The sequence below is a fragment of the Fonsecaea erecta genome (genome assembly GCF_001651985.1).
Source record: "Fonsecaea erecta strain CBS 125763 chromosome Unknown Scaff1, whole genome shotgun sequence".
Taxonomy (NCBI): Eukaryota; Fungi; Ascomycota; class Eurotiomycetes; order Chaetothyriales; family Herpotrichiellaceae; genus Fonsecaea; species Fonsecaea erecta.
Genome location: NW_017387244.1, coordinates 1317280 through 1344986, shown reverse-complemented (window position 1 = coordinate 1344986; position 27707 = coordinate 1317280). Strand labels below are relative to the sequence as shown.

The 27707-nt window shown below is 53.2% G+C and overlaps 10 protein-coding genes across 10 annotated transcripts; 3 read left to right on the top strand and 7 right to left on the bottom strand.

The window, feature by feature from the left end:
* Positions 1 to 140: 140 nt before the first annotated feature.
* Positions 141 to 610, top strand: AYL99_00458 (hypothetical protein; the record flags this gene model as incomplete). Its single annotated transcript, XM_018831974.1, has 2 exons — positions 141 to 308; positions 371 to 610. The coding sequence occupies 2 exons, from the start codon at positions 141 to 143 to the stop codon at positions 608 to 610; spliced, it is 408 nt and encodes a 135-aa protein (XP_018697853.1).
* A 1801-nt stretch (positions 611 to 2411) lies between these two features.
* AYL99_00457 (hypothetical protein) lies at positions 2412 to 5194 on the bottom strand (the record flags this gene model as incomplete). The annotated part of the gene is made up of 5 exons (XM_018831973.1): positions 2412 to 3243; positions 3372 to 3493; positions 3665 to 4036; positions 4377 to 4450; positions 4696 to 5194. 5 exons carry the CDS (start codon positions 5192 to 5194, stop codon positions 2412 to 2414), a joined length of 1899 nt encoding a protein of 632 aa, XP_018697852.1.
* A 976-nt stretch (positions 5195 to 6170) lies between these two features.
* On the bottom strand, positions 6171 to 9022 carry AYL99_00456 (hypothetical protein; the record flags this gene model as incomplete). Its single annotated transcript, XM_018831972.1, has 6 exons — positions 6171 to 7927; positions 7978 to 8116; positions 8172 to 8354; positions 8419 to 8520; positions 8575 to 8845; positions 8898 to 9022. The coding sequence occupies 6 exons, from the start codon at positions 9020 to 9022 to the stop codon at positions 6171 to 6173; spliced, it is 2577 nt and encodes an 858-aa protein (XP_018697851.1).
* Positions 9023 to 11091: 2069 nt separating this feature from the next.
* AYL99_00455 (hypothetical protein) lies at positions 11092 to 12872 on the bottom strand (the record flags this gene model as incomplete). Its single annotated transcript, XM_018831971.1, has 2 exons — positions 11092 to 11216; positions 11276 to 12872. The coding sequence occupies 2 exons, from the start codon at positions 12870 to 12872 to the stop codon at positions 11092 to 11094; spliced, it is 1722 nt and encodes a 573-aa protein (XP_018697850.1).
* Positions 12873 to 13912: 1040 nt separating this feature from the next.
* AYL99_00454 (hypothetical protein) lies at positions 13913 to 16135 on the top strand (the record flags this gene model as incomplete). Its single annotated transcript, XM_018831970.1, has 1 exon — positions 13913 to 16135. One exon carries the CDS (start codon positions 13913 to 13915, stop codon positions 16133 to 16135), a length of 2223 nt encoding a protein of 740 aa, XP_018697849.1.
* A 1367-nt stretch (positions 16136 to 17502) lies between these two features.
* AYL99_00453 (hypothetical protein) lies at positions 17503 to 18646 on the bottom strand (the record flags this gene model as incomplete). The annotated part of the gene is made up of 2 exons (XM_018831969.1): positions 17503 to 18333; positions 18374 to 18646. The coding sequence occupies 2 exons, from the start codon at positions 18644 to 18646 to the stop codon at positions 17503 to 17505; spliced, it is 1104 nt and encodes a 367-aa protein (XP_018697848.1).
* Positions 18647 to 21531: 2885 nt separating this feature from the next.
* On the top strand, positions 21532 to 22137 carry AYL99_00452 (hypothetical protein; the record flags this gene model as incomplete). The annotated part of the gene is made up of 2 exons (XM_018831968.1): positions 21532 to 21594; positions 21664 to 22137. The coding sequence occupies 2 exons, from the start codon at positions 21532 to 21534 to the stop codon at positions 22135 to 22137; spliced, it is 537 nt and encodes a 178-aa protein (XP_018697847.1).
* A 471-nt stretch (positions 22138 to 22608) lies between these two features.
* On the bottom strand, positions 22609 to 23821 carry AYL99_00451 (cyclin H; the record flags this gene model as incomplete). Its single annotated transcript, XM_018831967.1, has 2 exons — positions 22609 to 23427; positions 23519 to 23821. 2 exons carry the CDS (start codon positions 23819 to 23821, stop codon positions 22609 to 22611), a joined length of 1122 nt encoding a protein of 373 aa, XP_018697846.1.
* A 1337-nt stretch (positions 23822 to 25158) lies between these two features.
* On the bottom strand, positions 25159 to 26118 carry AYL99_00450 (hypothetical protein; the record flags this gene model as incomplete). The annotated part of the gene is made up of 1 exon (XM_018831966.1): positions 25159 to 26118. The coding sequence occupies one exon, from the start codon at positions 26116 to 26118 to the stop codon at positions 25159 to 25161; it is 960 nt and encodes a 319-aa protein (XP_018697845.1).
* A 374-nt stretch (positions 26119 to 26492) lies between these two features.
* Positions 26493 to 27700, bottom strand: AYL99_00449 (hypothetical protein; the record flags this gene model as incomplete). The annotated part of the gene is made up of 2 exons (XM_018831965.1): positions 26493 to 27445; positions 27487 to 27700. 2 exons carry the CDS (start codon positions 27698 to 27700, stop codon positions 26493 to 26495), a joined length of 1167 nt encoding a protein of 388 aa, XP_018697844.1.
* Between the last annotated feature and the right edge of the window lie 7 nt (positions 27701 to 27707).

Genomic DNA, 27707 nt, shown 5'->3' with positions numbered 1-27707 from the left:
AACAATGCTACCATTGCCAAGGGCTAGGACATGTGCAAGCGGATTGCCCGACCCTCCGCATCAACGGCGGCCCTGCCAGCGGTCGCTGCTACTCATGTGGCCAGATTGGTCACTTGGCTCGAAACTGCCCGACCCCAAACATGGCACCACCACCGACTCGTGGTGGTCGTGGGGGTTATGGTGGCTTCCGCCCGGGTTACGGTGTCACCAACAACCGGGCTGCTATGTGCTACAAGTGTGGTGGACCCAACCACTACGCTCGAGACTGTCAGGCCCAAGCTATGAAATGCTATGCCTGTGGCAAACTCGTAAGTCATGAAGCTCATTCTGTCCCTCCTTTCCAGATATGCCATTGACAATATACTCTCAGGGCCACATCTCTCGCGACTGTACTGCTCCGAACGGCGGGCCGTTGAACGCTGCAGGCAAAACCTGCTACAAGTGCGGACAGCCAGGTCACATCAGCAAAGACTGCACTTCCACCACTGAAACCAATGGTACAGCGGTCCCCGTGACGAACGGAACTCCTGCCGATGCTCCTGCGGCTGCTCCTGCGCCGGAAGCCACCGAGGTCGCTACCGCTGCCGCCCCTGCCGCTGCAGTTGCGTAGAGCACCCAACATCATTCCATCCTGCATAGCAGCTCAAATTTCTTTGTTTTGTTTCTCGCCCCTTCCCCAGCATGTTTCTCGTTGGAGCAACATCGACACACAGACAGTCCTTTCCGACTCCCACATCCCCTCAGCACCGTGTTGTTCTTTATTTTTCTTCCCCTTTCGCAGCAAATCAACATTTCCCGTCACGTTTTACGATACCACCGGAGGCTGCTATGCCTTTGATTCCTTTTTCTTTTGGCAACATGCATCGAAGCACTGACGCCCTTTTTCGGCGTTCACGACCCTTCACACGACGAACAACCACTGCAAGACATTTCACGATTAAAGACTGGCAAGGCAGGAGAATGGGATCATCGACCACGAGAGAGTACATCGGAACATGGACCAGTCTGAAACTTGCGGCAAAATTGAACGAACATGACTCCAGGATTCACACGGATCAATCACCCCCCATTTGACGGTTTCAGCTCCGGCGTTTTTTCTGACGAAGATCATCGGATCTTGCTTTCCAATGCGCTACACAACGAAACGACTTTCCTTGGCTTTTCTCTTCAATCGGAAGACGCGACCATTTGCAAAAAGGATCTGATTGAGAGGAAGTTAGACCATGCTTTCTCACGTAACCCCCAACCGACTAGCTGGACGGATAAGATAGCATATGGAGCGAAGCGGGCAGCGGACGACAACGGAAGAAGTGAAAGCGACGCAGAATGAGCGAGAGACACAGAGTTGAGTTGTGAGAGTGGAGAAGAATGGGAGCCTGAGCGAGTTGAAGCGATAGACCGGGTTGGGAGGCAACGAGTGACCCGTCGATGAGATCGACGGTTGCTTGGAGCACACTGAAAGAAGAAGCACTGACCAAAAAAAGGAGAATCAAGGTTGGCATCTGCAGATTGTGGGCCATCTTCCTCAGCATCATCATCATCACCATCACCATCATATCCCCTTTATGAGATTTTTGCAACATAATGAGAGAGCATCATATCCAAGCTGTCACTGATATTTACTGGACCTTGTCAGGCTTTCTCTCTGCCTGTCGAGATGTGTAGGAGTGACAGGATCTGGCAGGTAACTTACCTGGACCAGTCGTTTGGAAAAGAGTAAGTTTGTAGAGTCTCGACACGAATGGCTCAAACGGTTCTTGACGACTGTCATGTACATCGTGCAGTGTCCCGCCGAGTGCTGCAGCTGAAAGCCGACGCCAGCATCCTAACAGCATCCATTGTGCCTCTGAGCCGGAGACAACATACTTACGCTGAGAAGAACACTTCAAGAGGCTCTGGGACAGCTGGGGTCTACAAAGATACACGAAGGGGGACGGCTGCAGTCCACCCCGGACCATTCATCGCTCCACCTCAGCTCGAACTTATCTTTCCGGGGAGGCTTCTCAGTGCCAACGTTCTACCAGCAGATTAATTGACGTTGCAGCTCGCTTTGGCAGCTCGAACATTTTAGGCACAGAGCATACATGCAGGCATGGATATCTGAAGTAGTAGTTCCTGCTGACCAAACTCCTTCAGTCCATCAACTAGCAAGTCCACAAGAAGTCGGGAGGACAAGAAACATCAGTCCCAGCTCATTGGTTGACTGTGTCTCCTTGATGATGCCTCTATGGGGGTACAGTACAATTTCACAGGCACAAAGCTAACTGGGGAACAAAAGAAGAAGGGCTTAAGAAACAAAAAAAAGGTGTGTGTGTGTGCTTGTGTGTGTATAAGTAGGTAGGACTCGCAACTTGACCCTCTCGTGCTGCTGTCCCTTCCACGTCTTTTCCGCCGAGCATCCCGGGTATATATCACGACGACTCCCAGAACCGCTTCATCTCCACGTTCAAACCGTTCGTCCAGAAGAACTGCCTCAAAACACAATCCAGACACTCCCAGTCACCACCGTGCTCCGGAAATCGGGCTCTGAACGCTCTCTGCAAGGATGCTGCGTGGTCCGAGTCGGCACCGTCCGTGGCTGTCCAGCTGCTGATCACGACAAGCCACATCCAGATTAGACAGTCTCTTTCGGTGGCAATGACAGCATCGTCGGCGTCGTCGTCCGCCTCTACGATATCGCCCGTGAGGTCCATCAAAGCAGTGTCGTGTCTCAATAATGCTACATGTTTGTCATCCTCCACTCGAAAGGTCGGCAGATCTTGAGTGAGCCGCAACCGCGGCGTTCGGAACGCAGTGTGGCTCGCGGACAGGTAATGGCGGTCCGGGGCGAAGGCGACGCTGGCGTAGCAGATCAGCACAAAGACGAGATACTTCTCGAAGCTGGGCGCCGGGTCGAGCAGGCAGGCGCAGGCGTCGCTGAAGTCGGCGTGCCGTTTGCGCGCGGGCAGCGCGGCCACCGCCTCCATCTGCCGCGCGACTGCCTCGTCCCCGGCCTGGATGGCGTCTTGGTAGGCAGCGATGTTGGACAGCACCGTCACGATGTCCACGGCGAGCCTGCCCCGGGTCGCGAGACGACGGAATCCCGGTGGCAGGCGGGCCAGGAGGGATGATGTTTCGGCCGAGTACGGCGGCGGCGAGAGGTAGATCGGGTGGTAGGGTGGTTTGGAAGATGCAAACACCGACGTGTCGCGGTATATATGGGTCCACCACGACTCGAACCTGAACAGTTCGCCGTCGAGAAGACTGTAGTCAGCGTGGTATCGAGGAACCTGGAAGCATAATTTGGACGGTTTTTTGTGGGAAGGAAAAAATACGTCCAGGAGAGTGAGCGAGCGAACGAACGAACGCACGAACGCACGAACGAAACGTACTGCAGGACCGAGCATTTCAACATCCCGTCCAGACCCAGCACGTCCAGTCCGCCTCGGGACTCGATCATGGCCTTGATGCCGTGCCGGTGCATTTGGAAGGCCTCGTGGTCGCCGAAACCGCTCTGATTACGTATGTATATTATTGTTTGGACTTGGTTAATTCTCCACAATCAAGATTGCGAGATGAGATGTAAGTGGAATTCGCAACGGGTTGCCACACCAGGTTGCACGTGAAGGGGGAAAAAACGGGGGAAACTTGACTTTGAAGGGGGAAAGGAAACGCTTTATCTCACAGCAATATGGCCCAGGAACAATGCTGCTATGATCGCCCCGTCGTCGTTGACGGCATGATGTTGTTGTTTGTGCTGACGACGAGCACCACCACCACCACCACCACCACCACCACCACCACGACGCCCTCCCCCATGTCCTCCTCCAGGATCCTCATCCTGAGCGGCAATGTGCTGGCGCAGCTTAGAGATCGCGGCCTGAACCAGGCTGAGGACCTGCGGCGAGGGGCCAGTGGTGGTGTTGTTTGTGCGGTTGTCGCTGTTGCGCGAATGCGATCGCCGGAACACGTCGCGCACCATGTTGACCACGGCCACGCCGGCGTGCAGAGCCACCTCGTGGGTCATGAGGTCGTAGTAGCTCTGTGCGTCGAGGATCTGGTGGTCAGCATTGGCTGCAAAAGCTCGATAGGGTAGGATAGGGTAGGATAGTATGGGACGCAGCAGACTATCTATGTATGTGTATGTGTATGTATGAGGATGTTCGTGGTTGAATACTATGCATAACACACTCCACGCACTGCACTGCTCGAGTTACATGTTTCCCCCTATCTTCCTTCACCAGCTGCTCTCCTCATCCTTCTTCATTCTACAACAAAGATCTGTGTCCCTCCCCTCCCCGATCTTTTGCAACCACGAGGCACGAGATAGCCCAAACAAGAAAAACTGAGAGATATATGTGATTTCAACTGGACTGAACCAGAGGGAACTAACTGACCTTGGCAAATGTATTGCTCACATCAAAGACGTGAAACACGGGCGCGTGGACCAGATCTGGCCGGACGGTGCTATCTAAAGCCCACGAACACGGCCGCGAGAAGCCAGGTCGTCAGCAAGGGAGGAGCAAGAGACGGGGAGGGAAGGAAGCGAAGGACAACGGGGGCAATTGATTCATTTTCAATACATCCAAAACCAATCAAGTGACAGAGTTTGAAAGAGGAACAAAGGGAAGGGGGTTGTTGTTCTCTTAAAGAAGGGCAATCAGCAGGCAAGCAAACAAACAAGCAAGTGAATCTTCCACGCATTCTCTCACTCACAGAATTCAGCTGCGGCGCCAAAGCCAGCAGAGTCGCGGTGCGGGACGCCAGGGAGGACGTCGACCGGGCGGCTCAAGGGTGGTGGCGACCATTGTGTCTCGAAGAAGGGATGAGTCTCGAAATCCCGAACGAAGAACGCTCCTTTGTTGCTCGTGGTGGGAGACGTCGGCGTAATGATGATGGCACTCGTACGAGGACTAGCATCTTCCTCCCCCCCGTCCTCTTTCTCTTGCGTTCCTCTGCCTCTGGAGGTCGTCTTGGGCTTCGGCATCAACGCACGCCCCTCCAGCCCCGCAGCGGTCGACACTTGCTGAAGCGCCTTCGCGTTCGCCTGCATCGCGCCGTGTCTCTTGCGGTGAAAGGCCATGGCGGCGTGCGACCGCGCCTGCGACGTGATGCGCGGCGGCGACGGGGAAGGGTTGCCGGGTGATGACCCCTCGGGGGATGAGTACATGGCCGGCGTGTTGACCAGGAAGAGGAAGTCGACGCCTGTCGCCATTGTTGGCTTTGACATACAAAAATATATGAATATACGGTCTATCAGTTGGTCGGTCGGTCGGTCGGTCGGTCGGTTGGCGCCCTTCTTTTGCTTGTTGGAGGTAGATTCGGGTCCTTGGTATTATTAGAGCATGCCTGTTTCATCCACGTTGGCAAGATTTAGATCATTCTTGGAGATACTGCAACGGCGTCAGTGTCGTTTGGTGGACTGTTGGTGTTAAGAGTCGTCAGAGGAGGTGACAGTAGATAGCGGACATCAAATGCTCAATGGCTGTGCAATGTCCGAATCCTCACATCGTCCCCCATTCAGCCCACCTTTTTGATCACTCAAGGTGGAGTTCACTGAGATCAAGATCTGTCTCCTCAGGCCGAAGGGGAGCGTCTCTGTCCTCGTTGACATCTTTGGAGGGTCCTGGGTTTCTCCAGCTGAAGGAACCAGGTTCTAGATTGTCCGGTTAGTCGATTAGCCCTCTGGACGCTATTGGGCTCTCGCGCCCGAAGAGGCTGCCGTTAGTCAGCTGGCGAAGCACCGTTCCAATGTCTAGAGCGAACTGGAACAAGTTGGCCAGAGTAGCCAGCTTCATTCCCTCGAATTAACAGTTCATACCGTGGTACACTCGAGCGTCAAGAAACAACCGGGAAGAAGAAGAGCGGGACGGACGATGGACGTCAGGCAAGCCACGCGGTCCGGATGTGATATTCAGTTAGCATTAGATTTTTTCTTTTAAGACATCCGCCTGCCTATTTTGGGTCCCAGGCAACATGACACAGATGTCCCGCAGTACACGGCGTGATATTGGAGAAATAGTAAAGTAGACCCCCCGAACGCCGATGCTCGTCATAAAAGCACAAAGGAAGTCGATAGTTCGCAACCATATATCCCTGCGTAAGTGCAAGGGTAGCCAGTCAATCGCTGGAGTGGATGGTCTCACATAGCCAAACATGCCAGTGCTTTGGGATGGCCGGTTTCGTCTCGTTCACGAACTCACTGGCCTCCGCCCGTGAATGAGTCCATTGCCGTTCCCATTGCCGCCACCCTTCGATGCACCGGTGTTTCCTCCCGCAGACGTTGCTCCAGTGCCAACGCCGGACGTTGAGGGGTTATTGTTGTTGCTGTTGTTGCCGTTGTTCATGACAGCAGCAACAAGGCTCGCGGCAGGACCGCTTTGTCGGCCCGACCTGCGAGCTGCGCCAGCGTGGGAGTTGCTTCCCTTGAGCGCCTCCTCGACATAGTATCCGAACACAAAACGGTACAAATCTCGAAGCCAGTTAAATCCATACACGCAGTCTGTCATCCCGCGGACGGCTCGCGCTAGTTCAACGGCATTGATGCGTCCCTGCTCGGCAATGGTCCCGGCGACGCCCAGGTTGCGAAATGTACTGTCATTAGCGATGGTCTTCCGATAATTATCCAACAGCGTTACTTGCCACGTTAGGGTACCGAACGCGGTGTCAGGCAAGTTCCTGGCGAAGTCTGGCAGAGAGTTCAGATTAGGATCTGCCGACGCTCGGGTGTATCCTCGGCCGGTGGCCTGGGCGGCCTTCACGAACAACGTCTTGAGAAGGATGAGAGTCGGATCCTCGGCTGGCGTCCGTACAGTTGACACTGTGGTGGCCGACATGGGATTTGGGCCCCCTTCTGAAGCGGCCGATGCTGGGAGAGACAGGACGGATGAGGTCGTTGACCATCGGTGATTGGCGGCGGACGGGGCTCCGACATTTGCAGGATGCGTGTTACGCGGCTGAGGTGGATTAGGTGACAGTTGTCTGCTTTGATTCGGCGCAGGGGCGGAGGAGGTGGAAGAGGCAGATGACATCCTGGATGCTTCTTCAGCTCCAAGGACGAGAATGTTCGGAACAGGTGCTTCATCTGGTGAGATGGTGGTAACTGTGTCCTCGAAAATCGTCGTCGGTGTTTCGGGGAGTACTCTGGGGTTGCCGTTTTCGTCCAACGGAGCGAACCCAGACCGTTTGGCTTGATTGAACGCTTGGGTGAAGGTTGTTTGGCTGGGTCGCGGGGTTCCTCGTTCAGGGCGGATTTGCGTCCAGCCCTCCCGGAACAGGTCACACAGTTCCCAGCATGCTTGGACAGCGGAGCCGAGAAGCTCTTCGTCAGGTCTCTTCCCTTCCCGTCGGTTTTGTCTCAGGCTAAACAACATCTCCGCCAAAGACCAACACGCACGAAGGAGGGAATCCGTCTCATCAGCCATCTTGGACTTCTGCTTCATTAGTCGATGGCACAGAGTGATGTAGAAATCCAACGTCCTTTCCCGGAAAGCCTCAGGGAGACTGCGATCATGGGTGTTGAACAAATGGTTGTTCAACTCAAAGCTGACCCGGAGGACAGAGTCAGCCGTCTCATTGTCACGCACGCGGACCTCAAACAGCGCCTGGCAAAAGTCGCGACAGAGGTCGAGGGTCGGTCGCGACGAGTTGTGAGAAAAGATTTGGGACAGATGGTTGTCTCTGGTGTCGTACAGGTTCTGGCACAGCTTCCAGCAGGATTTCCACGCTTGTTCCTGCATATCACCACGGCCAGAAAAGTTGAAGATTCTCTCGCGGTGAATGTGGCTCAAGCTGGCCAATGTGTTGCACAACGTCCAGCACTCGGACAAGGCATTGCGGAGGGCGTTGATTTCAGCTTCGGCGTCACGTAAAAACCGCTGGCCGAGCTGACTTTCATCCCCGGTCTCATCGGTGCTGGGGTGGTCAGTGTCATCGCCCTCGAGAATGCCTGTAAAGCGTCAGTTTGACCTGGTGCGTGCAAGGAACGGCTGGCCTCACTGGCAAGACTAGAGCCAGGACGGCTGAGGGAGCTGAGGTCCTGTCTTGTCTGTGCTCTCGGAGTGCGCGACCAGTCGTGTAGAGGCAGCGAAGGAAGAGAGGTTTGTAGCGGCGTGGGAGGCATCGGACCCTCATGGGACTGAAGGAATCGGGTCAGCACTCGAGACACCGCAGACCGCGCGCTTGCTACTCACCTTGACACCTGATTTAGGGGCCGGCGGTTTGGTGATGGTAGCTTCTGAAGCTTTAGAAGTAGTCGAATCCGCCCTTGATCTCTCAATGTCTCCGGTCTCTTGCGTTTGAGACTGTCCTGCAATGGCTTCTTGGGACCCAACCTGCTCCTTCTCAGGATACGACCGAGAGACCTCCTGGTTCGGCTGGAACAGATGTCAGTGAACGCCGGCAGCATCTACGCGCACTTCCCCGCGGTATTGGACATACAAACTTGCCAAAGCCTGTTGGTATATGGATGACAGACTGAGGCTCCTTCTCCTCTTCTAGTCTTGCACGGAACTGTTCGTCCAGAGTAGGACCTGTGTCGACCTAGATCTATCGTCAACCCACAGCTATATCCGATGGATGATTCATCAAGCATACCCGCAGTGGAGTTGCAATGTGTTGCAGACCCTCCCGGAGAGGAGACGTGACCGGTGGTCTCTGTGCCTCATTGAATGCCGCGGGACCTGCGATTACCGAGCCTCGTTCTGTACCCTCCTCTTCCACTTCTTCATCCACGTCCTCAAAGTTGGTCACGTCCGAGGCGACCGGCGAAGGCGCCACCGGATCTTGGGGCGAAGTAATATAGTTCGCGGGCGGAGGTTTGAGCTGATTATCAGTTGTCGAACTGCTCTTGTCGGCAGTAGAAGACCTGTCCGAAGTCAGACACATTTCATCCACACTTGGAAATTGGACAGTCCTACATGGGAAGACCAGAGTTCGCAGCTGCCCGAGGTCGAGGCGAATCCGGATGCTCTGGAAAGGGCGAAAATGGGGAGAACAACGGATTTGTCGAAGGACTAAACCCCAGAGGAGCTCTCACAGCCATCATCTTTTTCTGCTAACCCCAACGACCTGCAGCACAGTCGGCCACAATTGGGAGGTCGATCTGCACCAGCAGGACGAGAGGGAAGGTGTGTAGTGGCGGAGGATGATGCGGAATTTGGAGGGCAAAGAAGACGGACAAGGCAGACTACCATCAAGCGCTGCTAGAGTCGCCTGGTGTTTGGTAGATGCCGCAAAGCGTCGCACGGCTACCGTTGCGGCCGCCTAAACGGTCGCGTGTGCGGCACAGCAGGTTGGCACAGGGATTTTCAGAATCGAGGGAGATGGTTGTATAGAGACGTGTGGTAGGAGGAGACACAATGCGCCCGACCATGGATAAGCAAACACGGCACACAGCACAGGGTCAGAATCAATGAGCTATGATACCACTTTGCAACGGGACGTGTTGGACAGTAATTGGAAGAAATCCAAGAGTCCAAACTATGTCGATGTAGAAAGAGGGTCCCAAGCAATGGAGGGGGACAAAAAGTTGAGAGGGCGGAAAAGGTACCTGGTCTCTTGGTGGAGGCCTGATGTTAAGTGTTGGCGTATGGCATATCAGAATATCGAGGTGGTAGCATCTGATTCGATCAATCATGCATTATTAGGCCCACGATGCGGGCTATGCCTCTGTTGGATTAGAAGATGCCACAAATGTGGGAAGCAGAGACAACACGGACAAGGAAACCAGGTGTGTGTGTGCGTGTCGGGAACAGAGAGCGATGTTGGAGTTCAAGACTCGCGCCGCGCCTAGCTTGTGAGCTGGGCCAGGGGTACAAAGAGTGTGATGCTAGAGTCAACGACAGAGAGGCCGGCGGTTTCAGAAGGAGCAGCGCGTCGAGGGCGAGCTGTGAGTGGTAGGAGGAACTGAAGATGGGCGATGTTGAACCGGGGTCGTAGTCAACGCGAGATTCTGCAACAAAGCCAGACGGTCCACTTCGACAGCCTTTGTCCATCCATCCACCTTGCTCGGACGGCATATCCAGAGTGCCGGAGAATTTGTGAACCAGCAGGTTGGAGCGCAGGAGAGCAGCTAGAGGGGGCCGGGAGGGCCAGTTGGAGGAAAGGCGAGAACTGTGGACAGCCAGTGATAGTCCAATAGCCCCGCCGTCTGCCACGCGACAGCACCAGCAGGGCCGATGCAGAGGCAGAAGCCTTTTGGAGTGTGATGAGAATGTAACTGAGGTGCATGGCACACGCAGAAGCGTAGAAAATGATCACCGGTGGAGGCTGGCAGCGCAGTCGATGATTCGATCGAGAGGGGTCGCAGAGGTCAAGGTTCACAGCCAAGTGGATCGCAGGGAGAGGGTTAAGCGCCGACACAAGGGAAAGGAGGGTGCGGGAGGCAGGGAGGCACAGGCACCCGGCGAAATCGGGGATGAAGTGAGAAGAAGTGGAAAAGAGAAGAGACGAGAGTGGAAAAGGCAGAGCCAAAGATGGAGGAGCGGGGCAGATGGAGGAGAAAGTGAGAGAGCGACTGCCACAGATACCAATCACATGTCACACGCAGCACTTGTCCAGCTGCAAGTAAGCGCCCGGGCTCCAGGAACCGGGGCTTTGACTGGTTGAAGCTGGGGAAGTGCATGAGCGAGTGGAAGATGGAGGCACCACAGAGGCACCAGAGGCAACGAGAGGGGTTGGATGGGGGCCCAGAGATACGAGTTTGAGCTGTCAGTTAAAGAGCACGCCAACGAGAAGGTAGCTACCCAGGCAGGCATGGTCCACTGGACGGGGAGCCCAGTGGCCCTTCGGCCTAAGGATCTAGGCTCACTAGCCTACATAAGCTTGCTGGCTAGGTACAGGGTAGTCACCGTGCGGAGTAATATCTCTGAGCTAGAGGCTAGCCAACTGTAGGGACGGGAAGCCCATGTTTGATGACTCTAAGCTAACGAGAATCATTCATACATACACACGAGGTTACTGGTACACACCCTCGCCAAAAAGGAAGAGCCGCATCATGTCTCTCCTGATGCCATCCTTCCATAGCCCCCAAACAACACCATGCAAAAGGAAGAAGTTGAACATCCCGGTCGTCAGTCATTGTCCAGTATTGCCGCGCACTTTTCTCAGGCATTATCGAATGGTCATCTGCTTGGCCATCGCGCCGCCTTTGCCGACGCCGCCCTCCCTGGACGCTGACGCACTGACGCCCGCTTTCCGCTCAAAGATCTTCCAAAATTTCAAACTTTCATCAGCCGCTGTGTGATCGTTAGCCTATGTCGCTTCCGTGCCAGTCCCAACATTGGAAAAAACTTACCTGCCGTTGCCAGCATCTGTCCATCGGGACTGAGGCAGCTGTGAAGCACTCGAGTCTCGTGAGCGGGAATCTCCACATTTCGCACCAAAGTCGGATAGCTCCAGATGCTCAGAGAGTTGTCTGGGAAGCCGCCGGAGCTCACCAGTTCACGGTAGTGATTGCTCCACTTGAGGCTTGTCACTTGTGATCCGGTGTCGATGCTGTTGACTCGGGCCCCCGTGGTCGTGTTCCAGAAGTGAATGTGTCGGTCGTGCGACCCGCCACCAGTTGCCAGGAGGTTCAATTGCCAAGGGCACCAGCTCAGGGCTTTGACTGCAGCGCGGTGATTCTTCTTTGCAAACTTGGGAGCGGCCAATGAGCGGGCGTCCCAAATGGACACCAAGTTGTCGTTCCCGCCCGTGGCCAGCTGCGCGCCATCACTGCGCCATTCCAGGCCACACACTTCCGAGGTGTGGGACACCAGCTCGGCAACCTTATGTTGAGCGACCCGGACGTCATGGTTGAAGACGAGCCCACTTCGTGCGCCTGTTGATAAGGTGTGCTTGTTCCATCCCATCACACCGACCCGAGTTTCATGTCCGAACATGCTCCGGAGCTTAGTACCTTCTTCGACATCCCAGATCTGGACTTCCCCGGAACCGAGACCCACGCCGACATAGGCGCCATCGCCTGACCATTTGACACTGCTGACATAGGTGTCGGGGGAAGTTTCCAATAGGCAGCTGACGGTGCCGCTGTCGGCGGACCAGACGTAGACGTTGCGCTCCAAGCCAATGGCCACCTGGTTGCCGGAACTCCAATCCAGCAGGTTCAGATAGTAGTCGTCGACCAAACCCGGGGCATCCAATACACGCTCAGGCGCGGATTGAATACGGCGACGGAACTGGGCTGACTGGGCATTGGCGGGCTTCAGTGGGCGGTTGTATTGTGACCGGAGGTCAATTGGCTTAGATGATTCCGGGGGGGCGGGCTTGAATTCAAGGATTCGTTGGCTTGTTGAGATGCCACATGCAGAAGCAAGTGATGATTCATAAGCACTGGAGTCGAGATTGGCCCGAGTGTAAGATGAGGTGGTGTTGTCGTCCTCGAGTCCAAGACCCTCTAGGGCGGTCGTGATGTCTGCATCCGCACCTCGGGCAGAGATCTCAAAGGCACTGGCACTGGCAGCGTTGGCGAGGACGATGGATCCATCCATGCCAGCAGTCCGTGGACGAGTGTTCTCATCTGGCTTGCCAGACCCGGCAGTTACCAGGCCCGCACTTGCAGCTCTATTAGGAATGAATCTGTCCGCGGTGTTGTTAGGGAGTCTGATCGTGGTCTTGCCCGCTCTCGACCTCAGGACCGTCTCTTTCCTTGACTTTTCTCTTGACGGTGTGGCAGTTGTGTTTGGCCCGGTGCCTGTTAAAGTCCAGTCTGAGACACCCAGCTCGAGTTGCTTGGGTGACTGCCGTCCCCTGGCGATGTTGGACTTGGGGGAACTGGCATAGGCAAACTTGGACACAGATCTCGAGATGGAGCGAGAGAAGAAAGTTGGATCTGACTTGTGGATGGACTGTTCTTTTCGCAGAGGAGTAGAGGGAGAGGAGGCGGTCGACATGTTTGTGACAACGCTTGCCGTTCTCTGTCTGGGGGATGGGGTAAGTGGCATTCTGCCACCTGCGGTCTTGGTAGAGAAGAGGCCATGATGGCTTTTGAGAGGTGTTGACACTGAGGCTGTTGCCATTATGTCTAGATGTGTATGTTGTTGATCGAACGGACAATCAAATGTTTCGATCAGGGTCTGCTATTGAACCGAGAATCAATCAAGACCTCGGGGGTTAGTAGTGGTTGTCGATTAAGCAATCAGATCTTGTCGAGAAAGTATCTGTGCCTGGGTCCAGCAATTCAGTGATTATCTCAAGATGCTCAACTGAATGGATCCTGAGAAAGGCTGTCGGTAGTTGTTAAGTTAGTAAGTCTCTCAGTGTCTCGCTGATATTGTTGGATGATTGGGTAACCGAACGGTGTTTGGCACGGCGAGGCGATGCAGTCGGGGGGGCGACCAAATCTAGCAGATGCAAGTGTGATCTAATGGACTGTATGCTATGCACGCGCAACGATGTATGCGTAGAGGAGGAGGAAGTGGATGGAGGAGTGGGAGTGTGGTATAGGAGAGAGAAAGAAGAGGTCTTGAAACTGTGAGCAGTTCGCAGTTGAAGTACTTTCCAATGTTGGTGGGGATGTCTGCCACGGCAACGGCGACCCACTGTCCACTATGCCCTTTGTAGCACTAGTGGTACCGGGGCCCATCCTGGCGTCACCTTACGTCAGCGCCAAGAGCTACTTCTCCGGAAGAATATTAATCCTAGCCGCTTCCGCCGTTCGCCAAACTTCCTGCAACCTGAAACTTTCGCCGATCATTTTTCATCTTCACTCCCTTTTCTGCAGCCCCCTTTGGCATGTCTAGGCCGTGCCACTCAGCTCGACAATTTGCAAGGTCTTGACATTCAAGTCTGGCTTCATCCACTTGGATGAGCCTGCGGGCTTCTTCAGGCCCCATCTTTTGCTCCATAACGTTGGCCAAAGCGTTCTGACCAAAACCTCTGGTTTAAGCCAACGCCTTTCCCCGTAAACGCCGAAGTTTCAGACAATCTTATGATGGCCCAACCTTCGACACCACAACCATTTCTTCCTCAGACTTCTCCCGCTGCTGAAGACACCCAATTGTGGACTGTTAGCCTCTCTCGACAATTGGGTTCTGGTGCTAATACTCCCACGGCCAACACCTACCTGATGCCTACTAGCCCGGCCAAGAACACCGCCAGCATGAACAACGGGCTGAAGCCAAAGATCACCAAGACTACCGGGCAGAAGCCGGCTTGCCTGGTCAATGCATCAGTCACCTATTGCGGGAACGATCAGATCTACGCTTTCGGCGGCTTCGACCAGTTCACAGATGAAGTCTACAATCACGTGCTTCGGCTGAATCTGAAAACGCTAGACTGGGCGCTAGTGGATAATTATGGAGACATTCCTGGGGTGCGGATGGGGCATTCAGCATCCCTTTACCAAGGCGACAAATTACTGGTCTATGGTGGAGAAAATGAACACCGAGAATATTTGTCGGACGTGGTCATTCTTAACCTGAAAGACCATTACTGGACCCAACCCGATGTCCAGGGTCCCGTCCCGAAAGGCAGAGCCAGACACGCCGCCGTTGTGTACGAGGACAAACTCTTCGTCATTGGGGGGCTGACCGGAGAAGCCAATTACATCCTCGACGACATCTGCTACCTGGATTTGAAGACGTGGACGTGGTCGAAAACATGGAGCTTCGTGCAAAGATTCGATCACTCCGCCTGGATATGGGGAGGTCGATTATGGGTGCTCGGAGGCATGGGAGCTGATATGGAACGCCCATCAGAGATTTGGTGGCTGGATCTCAAAGGAAGTCCGGCTTTGAGTGGCTCAGGCAGGCAGTACTCTAATATGGGTCGCATCTCCTCTGCCAGACATGATCCCTGGCTGCATCCCAGCCGCGCTGACCGCGTCGATACATATACCGCGAACTCGGGCAGCGTCCACATTCGATCTACCAGGCGGGAGAAGCCCGTCGCCCCCGGGGCCATATCGTCGCTGAAATTCGTTTCGGGCCCGCATGTCCCCCTCCAATCGTCCGGGACACATTTCCACGTCTGCTCTTCTGGCGCCTTGCTAGACTTTGTCACGCCGTCGTCGACTATTCGTCACAGTGAATGCAACCTGTCATCTCTCGAGCTGGACTCGATGAGGTGGCAAAGATTGGTTGAAGGTCCTGAGCTCTTCCAGCCTGGCTATAAATGGCATTACTGTACAATCAACGAGGATGGAACCAAGGTCTGGCTGCTTGGCTCCCCTGGGGACGACTCAACCGGGACCAATCAAGAGCTCCAATTGAGCGAGGTTTTGGCTGTCGACCTCAAACGCTATGGCTTGCTTGGCAACCTTGACTCTCCCTTCGCGTCTGAGCAAAACCGCATCCTGGCCTCCGAACGGCAGACAATATATACAACTCCCTCTGGCAGTTTAGGGTCTGGCCTCGGCTCAGATCTCGCCATGATATTTGATCAACCCCCAGAATCTGGCAGTATGAGCGACTTCATCATTACGGCGAACAACATTCCCGCCGAGGATGACGACAATATTTCGGAAGCCGATTCTCAACTGCGGTTCTCCACGAACACGACTAGCAGTCAGGCATTCGTCTCTGAGAACTCCGTTGTGTCCTCCCCAATCCACGTTCACAAAGTGATCCTCCATGCCCGTTGGCCACACTTTAAACGTCTCTACGCTTCAAAAATGATTGAATACCAAACTTCCCGCTTACACATCCCTGAGCCTTACTCAGTTGTACGCGCGTTTCTGTATTACCTATACACGGACAGCATTGCCCCTCATCCCGAATACTGCCGGGACCTCACAGACGTCGCGGGCATGCTCGTGATGGCAAACCTCTATGACATGCCCAAGCTCCGCCTTCTGTGCGTGAACCGCCTTTCGCGCGAGATCGACATCGCGCACGCCGCCGTGATTTGGGAGCGGGCGGGACGGACCGACGAAGAATGGCTGAAACAGCGTGCTGCCCGCTTCTGCATGACGAATTTTGGACGGATTGTCCGTACCGAGGGGTTTAGGAGCCTGAGCCGACAGTCTCTCATGGAGCTTTGTGAGGTTGTTGGGATGGAGGGGAGAGTGGTTGATGGTGATGAGATGGACGACGCCGATGTCGGGTTCATGCCAGGTGGGAGTATCAGTGGGCGATATCGACGTAGGAGTCATCGACCCAGTGGCGAGGCAGACGAGACAGAGGGAGACGAGGATGACGGAATGGACATGAACTGAGTTCTCATCGTCTAGCAAGCCCTCCCGCCAGAGGGGTCTAGTGTGTTCCATGACAACCAAAGAGGTGGGGGAATAACGGAGTTTTCCTTCACTCGCGAAGGGACATCAAGATGACTCAACTGAGCAAATGAAAACTGGTGGGGAACCAAAACTCCCGCGTCCGACCTCGGTAGGACGCCGACTACTTCATTTTCAGGACGGGACTTGAAGCAAGGTGTACGTATGGGACAGACTCAATATGGGGTGGGATTTACAGGGAAAGAAAGGCACGCATGTATGGGTCGGAAAAGAGGAAAAAATTGTTGAACATGGAAAGGGGGAATTCAGAGAAACAAAGGAATGCATGAACCACCAAAAAAACACATGAGCATAGCGAGGATGGAATTTATCGGGACTCTGTTAAGGGAAGGCCGCGAACAACGGGACGACTGTTTGATTGATTACACTGACGGACTGACTGAGTGACTGAACTACATTGAGATTCGTTTCGGGAGCTGGTCTTATTATCGTGATTGGGATTGGATGGCATCTGGAATTGGGGGGATTCTCAGGCTGGCCAGTAAGTGTGAGTGAAAGCGAAGCAAAGCAAAGCTAGCTACATAGACTAACTAGCTGCATTGGTGCTGTATATGGTACCTAGGCACAGACGGACAGCCATGTGTGTATATATGTATGTAAGTATTATACTGTACTGCATGTCCTTGAAAATACTTCTTTTTCTGGCTTGCCTGCTCTTATTATGGGAGCTTCAGTGAGATAACGGAACGGGCATGAGTTGCTTGTTTGGAAAGAGATCGACACATGTCACTGAGCAAGCAAGTAAGCAAGCAATGTGGGCAGGCGGGCTCTGAAGGTCATTCGTTGTTGATTGGTGTAGGGTATCTTCACGCTGCCCATTTTGACCGTTCTGATTCCGGGTCGTGGTGCTACCTAGGTATCTAGGACATCTAGTACATCTACAAATACAGCCTCGAAAAGCCTGCGTTGATTGATCATCCGTGTTCAAGGACGAGCATGCGTCCGAGGAGGGGTGAGGTTCCATGTAGACTGGGGGCTGTGGAGGTATGTTTTCACAGTGCTCGAAATTTCTCCTCGCCTTTTCCTGGCGCAGAAACCATCCCGCTGATCGTATGGCTGTTCCCCTCGCACGCCGCGTAATGGATGAAGTTTGCTGAATTAGACGAGTCTGAGCCGGCGCCTCAATGCACTTGAATCCATCCTTCCAAACTTGCGAGAGGGTCATGCTACCTGATTTGTGATTGCACGAGCCTGTTGTCCAACTGCTCTGCACCATCAGATCTGGTGTTCGCGAAGCTCTCCAGGCTTCGATATCGTGCTTGCTAAATCCCCGTACCGATTTATCCATCTCATCTCTTCTTGCCTCCGGGTCTCGGTTTAACCTCTTCCGGCTGCACGCCATGCAACATAATCTTATTTGGTGTCTGAGGCGTGTTCTTTTGATAACCCTGACTCCAGTCGTAGCACACTGCATATGCAAACACGGTTCCCTGCCTATTGAACGCGGTTGCCGTAATCGGCGCGCCCACAGCTGGATATCCCTTGAGTCGATGTTTCGCATTTCCGTCCCAGAAGTGGAAAGTTCCGTCGCTGCCTGCCGTGGAGAATGTGCCATGTACCGGGTGAAACGAGATGGCATTGACAGCGTAGACATTGGCGACATCACGATTGGGGCCTGTGGTGGCGGGTGTGTCGCGGTGGCATTTGAAGCTGAAGTTGTTATCGGCGGCTTTTTCTTCCACATATTGGATTGCACATCTTCCCTCGATGCTGCCCACAGCGAAACCCGTGGCATCTGTGAAGCAACTGACCACCCTTGTCTGAAACTTCAGCGGAGACTGTACTGACTTGTAGAATTTCTCGGGGGAGTTCAGGTCGACGATGTTGATGTATCTGTCTGCAGTACCAATAACCAAGAGTTTGTTCTTGACATCCATCGTGTAGACTCGCTCCTGACATTGTAATGTTGCGACGGGGTTTGGACTCCGCAGATCCCAGTATTTGACGGTTTTATCCCACGAGCCGGTGATGAGAATGGATGAGCCATTGATAGTCGCGAAGCGACACGCTCGAACGGGCTGCTCGTGGGCGACGAGAGTTTGCGGAGTCATATTGCCTGATGCCAGGTCAAGGAGTCGGATTGTCTTGTCGGCGCCGCAGCCTGCAACTTTTTGGCCATCCTAATCAATGGTCAGGATATCTTCCCAAATATATGTTCACGTCGGCACTACTCGCCTCTGACCATGCGCAGCCCAGCACCGGGGCGTCAAAATCCATAGCAGCCTTCCCTTCGCTCTGCCCCTGCTCGTTCACTTGGTATATCCGGACTTTTTTGTCCCATGACGAGACCGCGAGAAAGTCGGCCTGCGGGGAGAATGCGAGATGCGACGTGCTGTCTTCTGGCGGTTGCACCAAGGCGACATCTTTGGAAAGGTCTCCGGTTGTACTGGTGGTGGCAGACGCTGCGGGTGATGATCCAAAGAGTGTAGACATGTTACCAGGCTATCGCGCTGGAGCTTCTGAGGAATTTTGGTAGCGGCGTACAAGAGACAGAGGACGGTGAAAAGGGATTAGCGATTAAGCGAGAGTCGACGAGGTTGTGGCGGGCATGCGAAGGCAGGAATTCGATGTGGTGGCCCACGCGTGGTCGGTCTGAAGATTCCAGACAGCGTGACTGCCATTTGTGGACCACCGTACTGCGTGCCAAGAAGAGGCACACCCTATTTTGGGCGCGAGGGTGATGCCGCCCTATGCTTCACCCGTGAATCACCAAAGCGGCCTAGCGCCGGCGCAGAGGTGTTCCACACAAACTCGCAGATATTCTTGTCACCGAAGACGTTCGTGATGGCTCTGTCGAGCAAGTCGGAGAGACGAAAGATCACGAAAGAGCTTCGACATCTGCGCACTCATTTGATGATCCACAATTGAAATTAGAAGAGTTTCGACAAAGAGTAACCTAAGTGCGACGTAGGAATCGCTTCAGCTCCATCCTCTCGTAACTTGAGGGAGGCTATATCCTTGAGTGCTGGGAGACAAAGGAGAAGATGGAGTGGTGTATGATCCCTGCCATGAGCAGCCTTATCGTAAACTCCTACACTACAACTGCACTGAGCTTTACCACTAGTTCGGTGAAGGGTGTACAGTTTAGGTTTACCAACATTGCCTCGAGTTGAGATTCTGTGAGAGGCGTGCTATGCTTGCCATTATACAGTCAGACCAAAAGTCAACAGTCGTAGCGAGCTTTTCGTTGTAGAGTTGATGTAACAAGGACATCTCGCCCGGCATTAGCATTCCAGATAAAGCTTCGATATATCTCGAGAAGCATCTGGAGACCCAAAACTAAGCTGAGGTCGGGATACTCGGTTGGACTCTATAGAAAAGCCAGAGATCAGAAGGTAACGGATTCATACTCATACTTCCATCAAAGTTTGAATGATGTTGCAAGCTTCAAATAGATTACGAAGCACTAGTGCCAAATGTGGTAACAGAAAATAAAGCTCAAATGTCCACGTTCCGGGCCGCGCCGATGCCCGGAAGAGTCGCCGCCCTCCAATCAACCTTATGGTGCCACCGTCCCTTCTTTGTAGCAGCCCAAAACCCAGACAACACGTGAAAGTCCACGTTCATCGACGCGCAAACGATCAAACCAAGTGCACCGGTGCGGTGCATCTAGGAATCAAATCACTTCTACCATGAAGGCTTGATAGCATTTTGCTGAGACGATGCTGGCAGTCGCCATTGCCCCGCACCCTTAGATAGTGAGATCGATTTCAAAATTTCATTTCCCTCTAATGTTATGCTCATCGAGAACCGTCAACGTTCAATCTTCCACAGTAATTCTGTCATGCCCGCTTGTGCGCGCAGCTAGAAGTCCAGAGCTCAAGAGCCAACGACGAATGAAACGATATCAAGTGGATGTTCATAACCTCCCGAACAGTCCGCAATTCATACAAGTACCAGGTCGCTTAAACGGTCCTTCTGCTAGCTTCTGTGACTGAAGACAACTAGGAGGAAGTGAGACATGTCGATCACTCTGCGTCTGAAGTGCTGCTTGTCAAAATCGAGTCCAGCCTGTGGCAGTCTGACGAATAAGGGGGTTTGCTTACAACCCGTGTCCATGAAGCTAAGAGTCGTTCTTGTACATTATTGGAACTCGCAGCAGGAGTTCTTGAGCGTTGCCAGGCTCACCGCCAACGGAGGGAAAGATCGTCGGCAGCCACTCACCTAATACGCGAGAATTTGAGGGGGTGGGGAAGGCTCGAAGCGAATGGCGAGCGCGCTTATCGAATCACGGACTGCAATTTTTTAGGCTCGATGTGAACCGGTATATTGGCTGCTTGAGGGAGTGTTGTACTGGTTGATTAAATCTTCCCCCTATTGAGTCCTACGACCTAGCTCTTCGGGATTGCGTCGTTAGTCGTGTCGGCAGTTGTTTTGTACAAGGTCGCGGGAAAATGTGGTGCCTAGCGACGATACAGCGGTAGAATCTAATCACTATGAAGCTAGAGCAGAGAGCTCGCCGCCATCAATGACATTCCCTTGGTCCTTCGGCCATGATATCCCCCTTATATTCTGGAGACACTGCTTTATCCGGCGTCGAAGGCCTCCTGGCGTGTCGGGTGGCATGCCGACGTATTGCTCCGTGCAGTGAAGCGAGATGTGGGTCGTGCGGCAACAGGAGATTGGAACCAGGACCCCCCTGTGGTCATCATAAGTTCGGGCAAGATGCTCAGAACTATCGGCGAAACCGGGGGGAGGAATTGCATTTTGGAGCAGCTCGGCTTCCTCGGCCGGCACAGAGACTCCTCCCCGGCTCTGCGAACGAATCCGCACACGACGCTATTCGTGTCCACCAGCACTTCGCGTCTGGGAAGCGGTTGGAGAATCGAGTCAAGGAGAATTCCAACCATGCTCTCTGCGGGAGGGTAATCGCCTATGCATCACTGGCTCCACAAAACCAGTTTCATGGACTTCTCTGTCAACCTAACTCGTCGCACATCTCGTGTGCTGCAGCAGAGGTGAAGTTGATACTTTGGCCTACTGATGAGAGACTCGCTCGCTTGGAGGTGCGTTCGAATGAAGAGGGGTACAAGCAACATCATATACCTGGATCATCTGCAGGCGAGGGCCGTAGCAGCGTTGCATTTTGTGACAAAACCTTGCTAACATTGGCTGGAATAGCACGAGAGGTTACACTGGAGTGCATTCTACACCGTTTGAATATCAAGGCATGAAGAGAGAATGGGGCCACAAGGATGTGTCCACGAAAGGAGTTGTCTATTTAAACCCCTGTTCGGTGTCAATAATACTCTCTGGCCTGGAAATGCTCAACTCCATCCTCTGAAGCCCCAGAAGACACCACAGCATACAACGCTTCAATGAAGTTACAAGACCTCCTCTGGCTGGGGATTGTGCTGTTCCCTGCACCTCTCGCTGCGGCCGTATGTTCCTCATCGCGTTTCCTAAAATTGGGTTACATTTACCTCACATCCACTAACGTCGCTGCCCAGGAAACTTCGGAAATACTTGCCATAATGCGCGGTCTTCCCAGAGATGAATCTGGCAAGGGGTTTATTCATCTGGGCGATGACGGCGTCCTGAGATCCTTTGATGGAGACCTGAAAGTCGTGGCTTATCAACCACTGACCCCCGACCAGATCACGGCGTACATTGATCGTACCAACGAAGAAAGACGCCCACATCTCCGTGAAGTTTTCGAAGGGGTTGACGGTCGCGACGTCGTTGATGAAGAGCAGCTTACAAACCCTGCGCCGGGACTGCTACCAGCGTTCAAGCCTGGGTCACTGCCAGAAGTCGAGAAGCCGACGAGGCGGAATGAGCGCAGGCATTCTGCATCGGGCGGCGATCTTGGGAAGCGTGTTCCATGCAATCAAATTCTATGTACCAATGACATTCAATGTCAGGATTCATTCTGCTTCGGGTGTGAGGTAGCCGACTTTGCATGGCTTGGTGCATGTTTTTGAGATATCGTTGTTGTGCCAGAGGGAAATATGGAAGTACAACAACGACGGCCGAGATACAGTGACCGGCACATTGAAAGAGCTATGAGATTTAAAGTATGCGACGGAAGACAGAAAGTGTGTCCGTCTCTCGTTATGCGAGCGCTGCAAAGACAGCTGCCTCATAGTAGGTAGATCACCACAGGATGTACAAGACCAAAAGAAGTCTCTGTCGTGTTCCGTAACTCCGGTTTGTCAAAGCGGACAACGTAAAACTGATCCATCAACCGGGAAAAGCCTAACAGCTCTGCTTCTTGCCGGCTATGCCGCCCCCAGAGTCCTGTTGACACAGGAAACTAGCATAAGGGTCGACATTGCGTCGCAACGGTCACTGATAGGTTGCGGGCACCCTTTTCGAACATATTGAATATTGACTTCCAAGGAACTCATGTGATCCTACCATGACTGCATCAAGTTTTTCATACCCAAACACTTTCAACCGGAAATGCTTCTCAGCTCAGGGCCAAAGACTTCCCCATCTTTCTCTAGCTTCTCTCGTTCAAGCTTACGCTTCTTGAGCGCCTTCTCTGCGTCACTTCCGTGCCCATCCCTCTTTTCTGACAATTTCGCCCTTCCCCTACTGACGGCATCAATATCCACCTTCTCTGGATCTTGACACACGGTTAGTTTCTTGCGGATTCGTGTCAGCTCTTTCCGTCGCGTTGAGTCTTCTGGCGAGCGATAGGAACTAAGCAGTTTCGCGCATGCCACAATCGTGGTCAAAACTCTTTGTTTGAACGTCGCGGTCGCTTCGTCAAAAGGTAGGTTGCCGAGTTTATGTTCCAGATACACTTCCGTCAGCTCACTATCAGCCACCATCATAGCACCCAGCCAGATTTGGCTGGGCGTATAGAGGAAATATGCGTCTGTCATCTGAGCGGCTCTGGTCAGGATCCCCTTTGCTTGATCGGCTGCGGAATCTACTCTTCTTGCGAAACTCGTCGCTTTCGGACTGTTGCTGCCGAGCTGACCTTCCTGTACCATAGCTAGCATCTCAGCATGGCCACCTGCAAGGCCTTTCATAGGATGGCGCACATCGAGTGTAAATTTCAGACCCTGCAGAAGAAGGAATTCAGGTGCCTTCACATCTTGTTCAGTGACCTTCTCAAGTTCCGAAACGAACTTGGAAAGCGAGATGTAAAAGTGATCAGCTTTTGTAGCTAGATATAAAGCACAAACCATGATCGGTTTGGGATGATATATCATGGGTGAATGTGTGAGATAAAAGCGGCGGAGGTATTGAATTGCGGTAGCCTATGGTGGTGCAACGTAAGTATATCGTAACAAGAATATGCCCCAAGGGGGAAGAGAAGCACCAAACGCGGAGCCATAACTAAATACATACCACAATACTGGAAGGAATTCTCGGGTTCATGGCCTCACCCATATCGACGATCTTGGTACAACCCCATTCGACAATCTTTAACTCCTCCTCGGCGGTAAGCGTCGGGACATCAGGAGGGGTATCAGCTGTATTTCCGCTGTTTTCGCTTGAGCCTGATATTGTAATCTGGGTCTTTCGAATTGCGGCCTTGACACGCTCAGATGCAAGCCGATTAGTCTTCTGGCGGATTTGTGCAAGCCTTTCCTCTGTGTATGACCAATATCGATACTGGGAAGAAGCTCTGTACTCGTCGTCTTCGATCATGTTCAAGTGGTCTAAGTCCAGCCACCAGTATGGGAGAACGACGTTGTGAAGGCTCCTTAGGGGCCGCCGTTAAATATCGCGGGACAGGCAACGGTTCAGCTGCTGGACGGTAGCTATAGGAGGTATCTCACAGTAAGGATGATCAATAGCGTTAGAAGAGACGTCTCGGTCAGTTCGCTTTGAGGGCTCGGCGCCAAGCCAAACCCTCGTGATTTTATTGGTCAGATCATTCACCCCGTTGAACTTCGGGGAATGCCTCCGGATTCGCAAGTTCGACCGCAAGTTCGAACGACCACAAGGTCGCTTAATGATGCTTAGCAGGATCTACTCGGTAGTTGGCTAGCATTCGCCTCTTAAGAACGCTCTAATAGGCTATCCAATGGTCGCAATCAAGAGCAGAATCAAGAGCGATTACAGTTATAATATATAACAGAGACCCTACAAGAGCATGAGTAACTTCTAATGGCCATAGAAAATACTACAAAGAGCCCTCCGTCATCGATGGCGCCTCCCACTATTGGCAGTGGCAGTGACAGCGGCAGAGGCAAGCGAGTCCGTAGACAGACTGCCAGGCTAGTGGAATCGAGGTAACAAGACTTCCTAGCTAAGCCAAAATAAACAATACAGGGTTGGCTATACAAAACAAGCTGCAGGAGGTCGAGGATGACGCGAGGAGATAGATCGATGCTACATATGAAGAATTGATTCCCATACAAATTTGGTGTGGTTGATTTCTATGTACTTTCTACCGAGCATTAAGCGAATTTGCGGTCCGGAGGCATTTCTTAAACTTCTTAGATCCCACACAACCAATTATGATGTCGTGATGTGATCTGATTTCCCCAAGGACCCGGGGAAGAAGAGCATCGTCAACGCCCGTGTCAAGGGTAGTACGCATGACAGGATAAGGTAAGGCCCTACATTGCCTTACTGGCAATTATGCCAAAGTCAATTATGCACGACTGCTCGCCAGCAATTGAATCTTGACATGGTATCTGCGATAAATTGACCTTCTCAGTTGTCTCCTCATCGGAAGCCCATGCGTTGTTTCAGGTACACAATTACCACCCCTAATTAGCTTGGAGAAATCCTTTTCCCAAAGGGTACAAATCGCAATCCTGTCTGTCCCACAACGGCTGGCCAAGGGAGAATGATGACAGAAAGATTAAGTGAGATGCAGACTGCACTTGTCATTCATTCCCTCTTCATTGGCGGGGTTTGAATGGCGAAGGCTTTTAGCAGGGTGCTTAGCAGAAAAGGCAAGTGTGCTTGTTTGACCCTCTCGAGGCCCAAGCGAAGAAGAATGCTTAGTCTGTTCTGCTGCTCAGTCTGTTCCTTCAAACCATCTTCTCCAGAAGAAGATCGGGGGAGAGGACCAAGTCTTTCAGCAGGCGCGGACTCGAAGTGTCCGAAACCTGTGGCAGTGGACCTTCCCTCAGCATTCGTCGAATCTCAGTCGACGAGGTGCCTGGGCGAATCTGTCCTTCCATGGCGATGAAACGGGCTTGACAAGTTGGCCTTGCCATCAACTGACATTGCCACACTGTAGCTATGGGTGTCGTTTGACCGTCCTGTAGAGCCGGCCCTTCCAGTGTTTGGGAGTCTTCCCTGCCAATTTTCCCCTCCGAAGAAGGAAGCTGGATTTGCTGCCATGGTGTACATCCTACGGCTGGCTGTAGTGTCCGTGCCTGGGCGAAATCCCGGTGCTTCGTCCCTCGAGTATCACTGACGATGAAACTCCTCCCCGTACTCTTGAATACGTCTTTCCCCGAGCCTCGATCGTCGTACCGATCCACCCCCATCACATCCACCCACTGAACCGCGTACCCATCGTAGCCCGCGGCCTCGACGATCCAGTCGAATACCACGCCCGGATCCGACCGGGCGCAATCGTCGAGCATGTCCGATTCGACCACGTAGACCCCCGGAGGCAGACGCGGATCGCCCCGCCAGAGTTGAGCGCGCTGGGATTGCGAAAACCATGGCCCGTCCTGGCTGCTTCCTCGCTCCTCGGGATGCTTGTTGCGCAAACGATGGTCTGGGACGGGCCACACGATCGTTCCCACCACGTGTAAGTCCGTCGTGTACGCGAGCACCGTCTCGAGGAGATGCAGGTGGCCGATGTGAGGGGGGTTAAAGCTTCCGTAGTACATCAATATGGTGTTGGGGGAGTCTGTGCGGAGAGGCTTGAGAGAGGACAGTCCGCCGGAGGGCTGAAAGCGTGCTGAGCAGGCTGGATCATCCGCATGCCCCGGTTGAGAAAATATGGGTGACAGGTACGGGTGGATAGTAGCCATCATCGGAGTGGGAGCATACGCTCAAGAACTGCGTGATGTGGTTCGTAGCATATCGATACAGCACGTAAACTATGGCCACGAGGTTTCGGGTTCGGGGTGTGGAGGGGGTGGTTGTCGTCAAATTCAATTATCTGCGACTTCGGACGAAGCTGGATTAAGGCTGACTGACCTACATGTATCGTTTCGGGACGGGACGCGGGAAAGAGGAGCGGCTCGTCATACGCTGTAGTCACATCTAAACAATGATCTGCCGAGGTATATTTACAAAGATAGGGAGATTGATAATAAGGCCCGGAGGAGAGAAAGACCATAAATACATTCATTCGTGTTATTGATCATCATGTCGTAAAAAGTACGAAAGCATGGACATCGTTTCAATGAGACGCCTCCCAGCTGAATAGCGATTTCGTCATCTGAAATTCCTCATCCTCTGGCTCGTGGTCATAGATAGCACTCATTTCCGCCCTCAAGCCCTCAGGCACATACCATGGCCTCGTTTCGTCGCGAAGAATCAGGCGTGTCAAGTGGCGTTGCTTGTCTCGTCGTCCACCCGCCCACTTGGTCATGAATATCTTGTCCCGCGCATGCATGGTGCGCATGTTGTTGAAAAACAACATGTGCCCTGTTTCAAGGTCAAAAGGAGTGGCCACGGCCTGGCCGAAATAATGGAGTGCATCGAGGGCAAGCATCTGTTCTTCACTAAGCGGCGGCAGCGATCGGGGCCGAGGCTGCGACGGGGTTCCCGTGATGCGTGCTCGAGAGCATGAAATGATCGGCTTTCCCTTTGGATCGTAGAACAGGAGTGGGCGTTCACTCCCACATTCAGCACCAGGAATGGTTGGTATGATGCTCCATGGTCTGACGAGTACAGGGATGAGGTCAGGACAGTGTTTGGCCATCTCCTCCACGATGCGGGAAGTGCTGGCCAAGTAAGTCCTTCCCCCTGATTTGCTGCCAACGATAGTGTAGAGCGAGACAATCTGGCCAGCGTCGGTGTGGAACGGCATTGCCATGGTCGTGTTCGGGGGCCCATGGTATTTGTTAGTGACGGTGGAGGCAAAAGACGCCGGCAAAGGAGTGATATGATGCACGACATTCTTATCGCCGCCCTCGCCTCCTGCCATTCCACGCTTGTTGCCCACATAGGAGCAAACACCAGCTTGTATCATGATATTGTCAGCCGTGCTGTATTCATCGGCCTTGAAGCCCAACAACAAGCAGTAGTCTTGCTCGTCCTCCAAGCGACGTGACAATTCGCGTAGTTTCGGACCAAGGGTAGGCAGAGGAAAAGAGCTGGCATCGATACAGTCCGCGGAACGGCGCAAGGCTGGAAAATGTCAATTCGCGGCACACAATATCAGATGAGACACAAGCCTTTGAAGTGCTGAATTGCTCTGTCGATTTCTTCTCGATCTTCATTAGTTAGAACCCAGCGCAAGACCTCGCTGCCATGGCCGGTAATGCCGACTTTGCCATTGTTGCTAAGCACATTAGGCTGAAGGTAAGGACGCAACTTCTCGTAGGAGACAACTGAAGGGACATATCCTGGTTCAACCACATTGCTGATGGCGGCGGGCGCCATCGTGCGA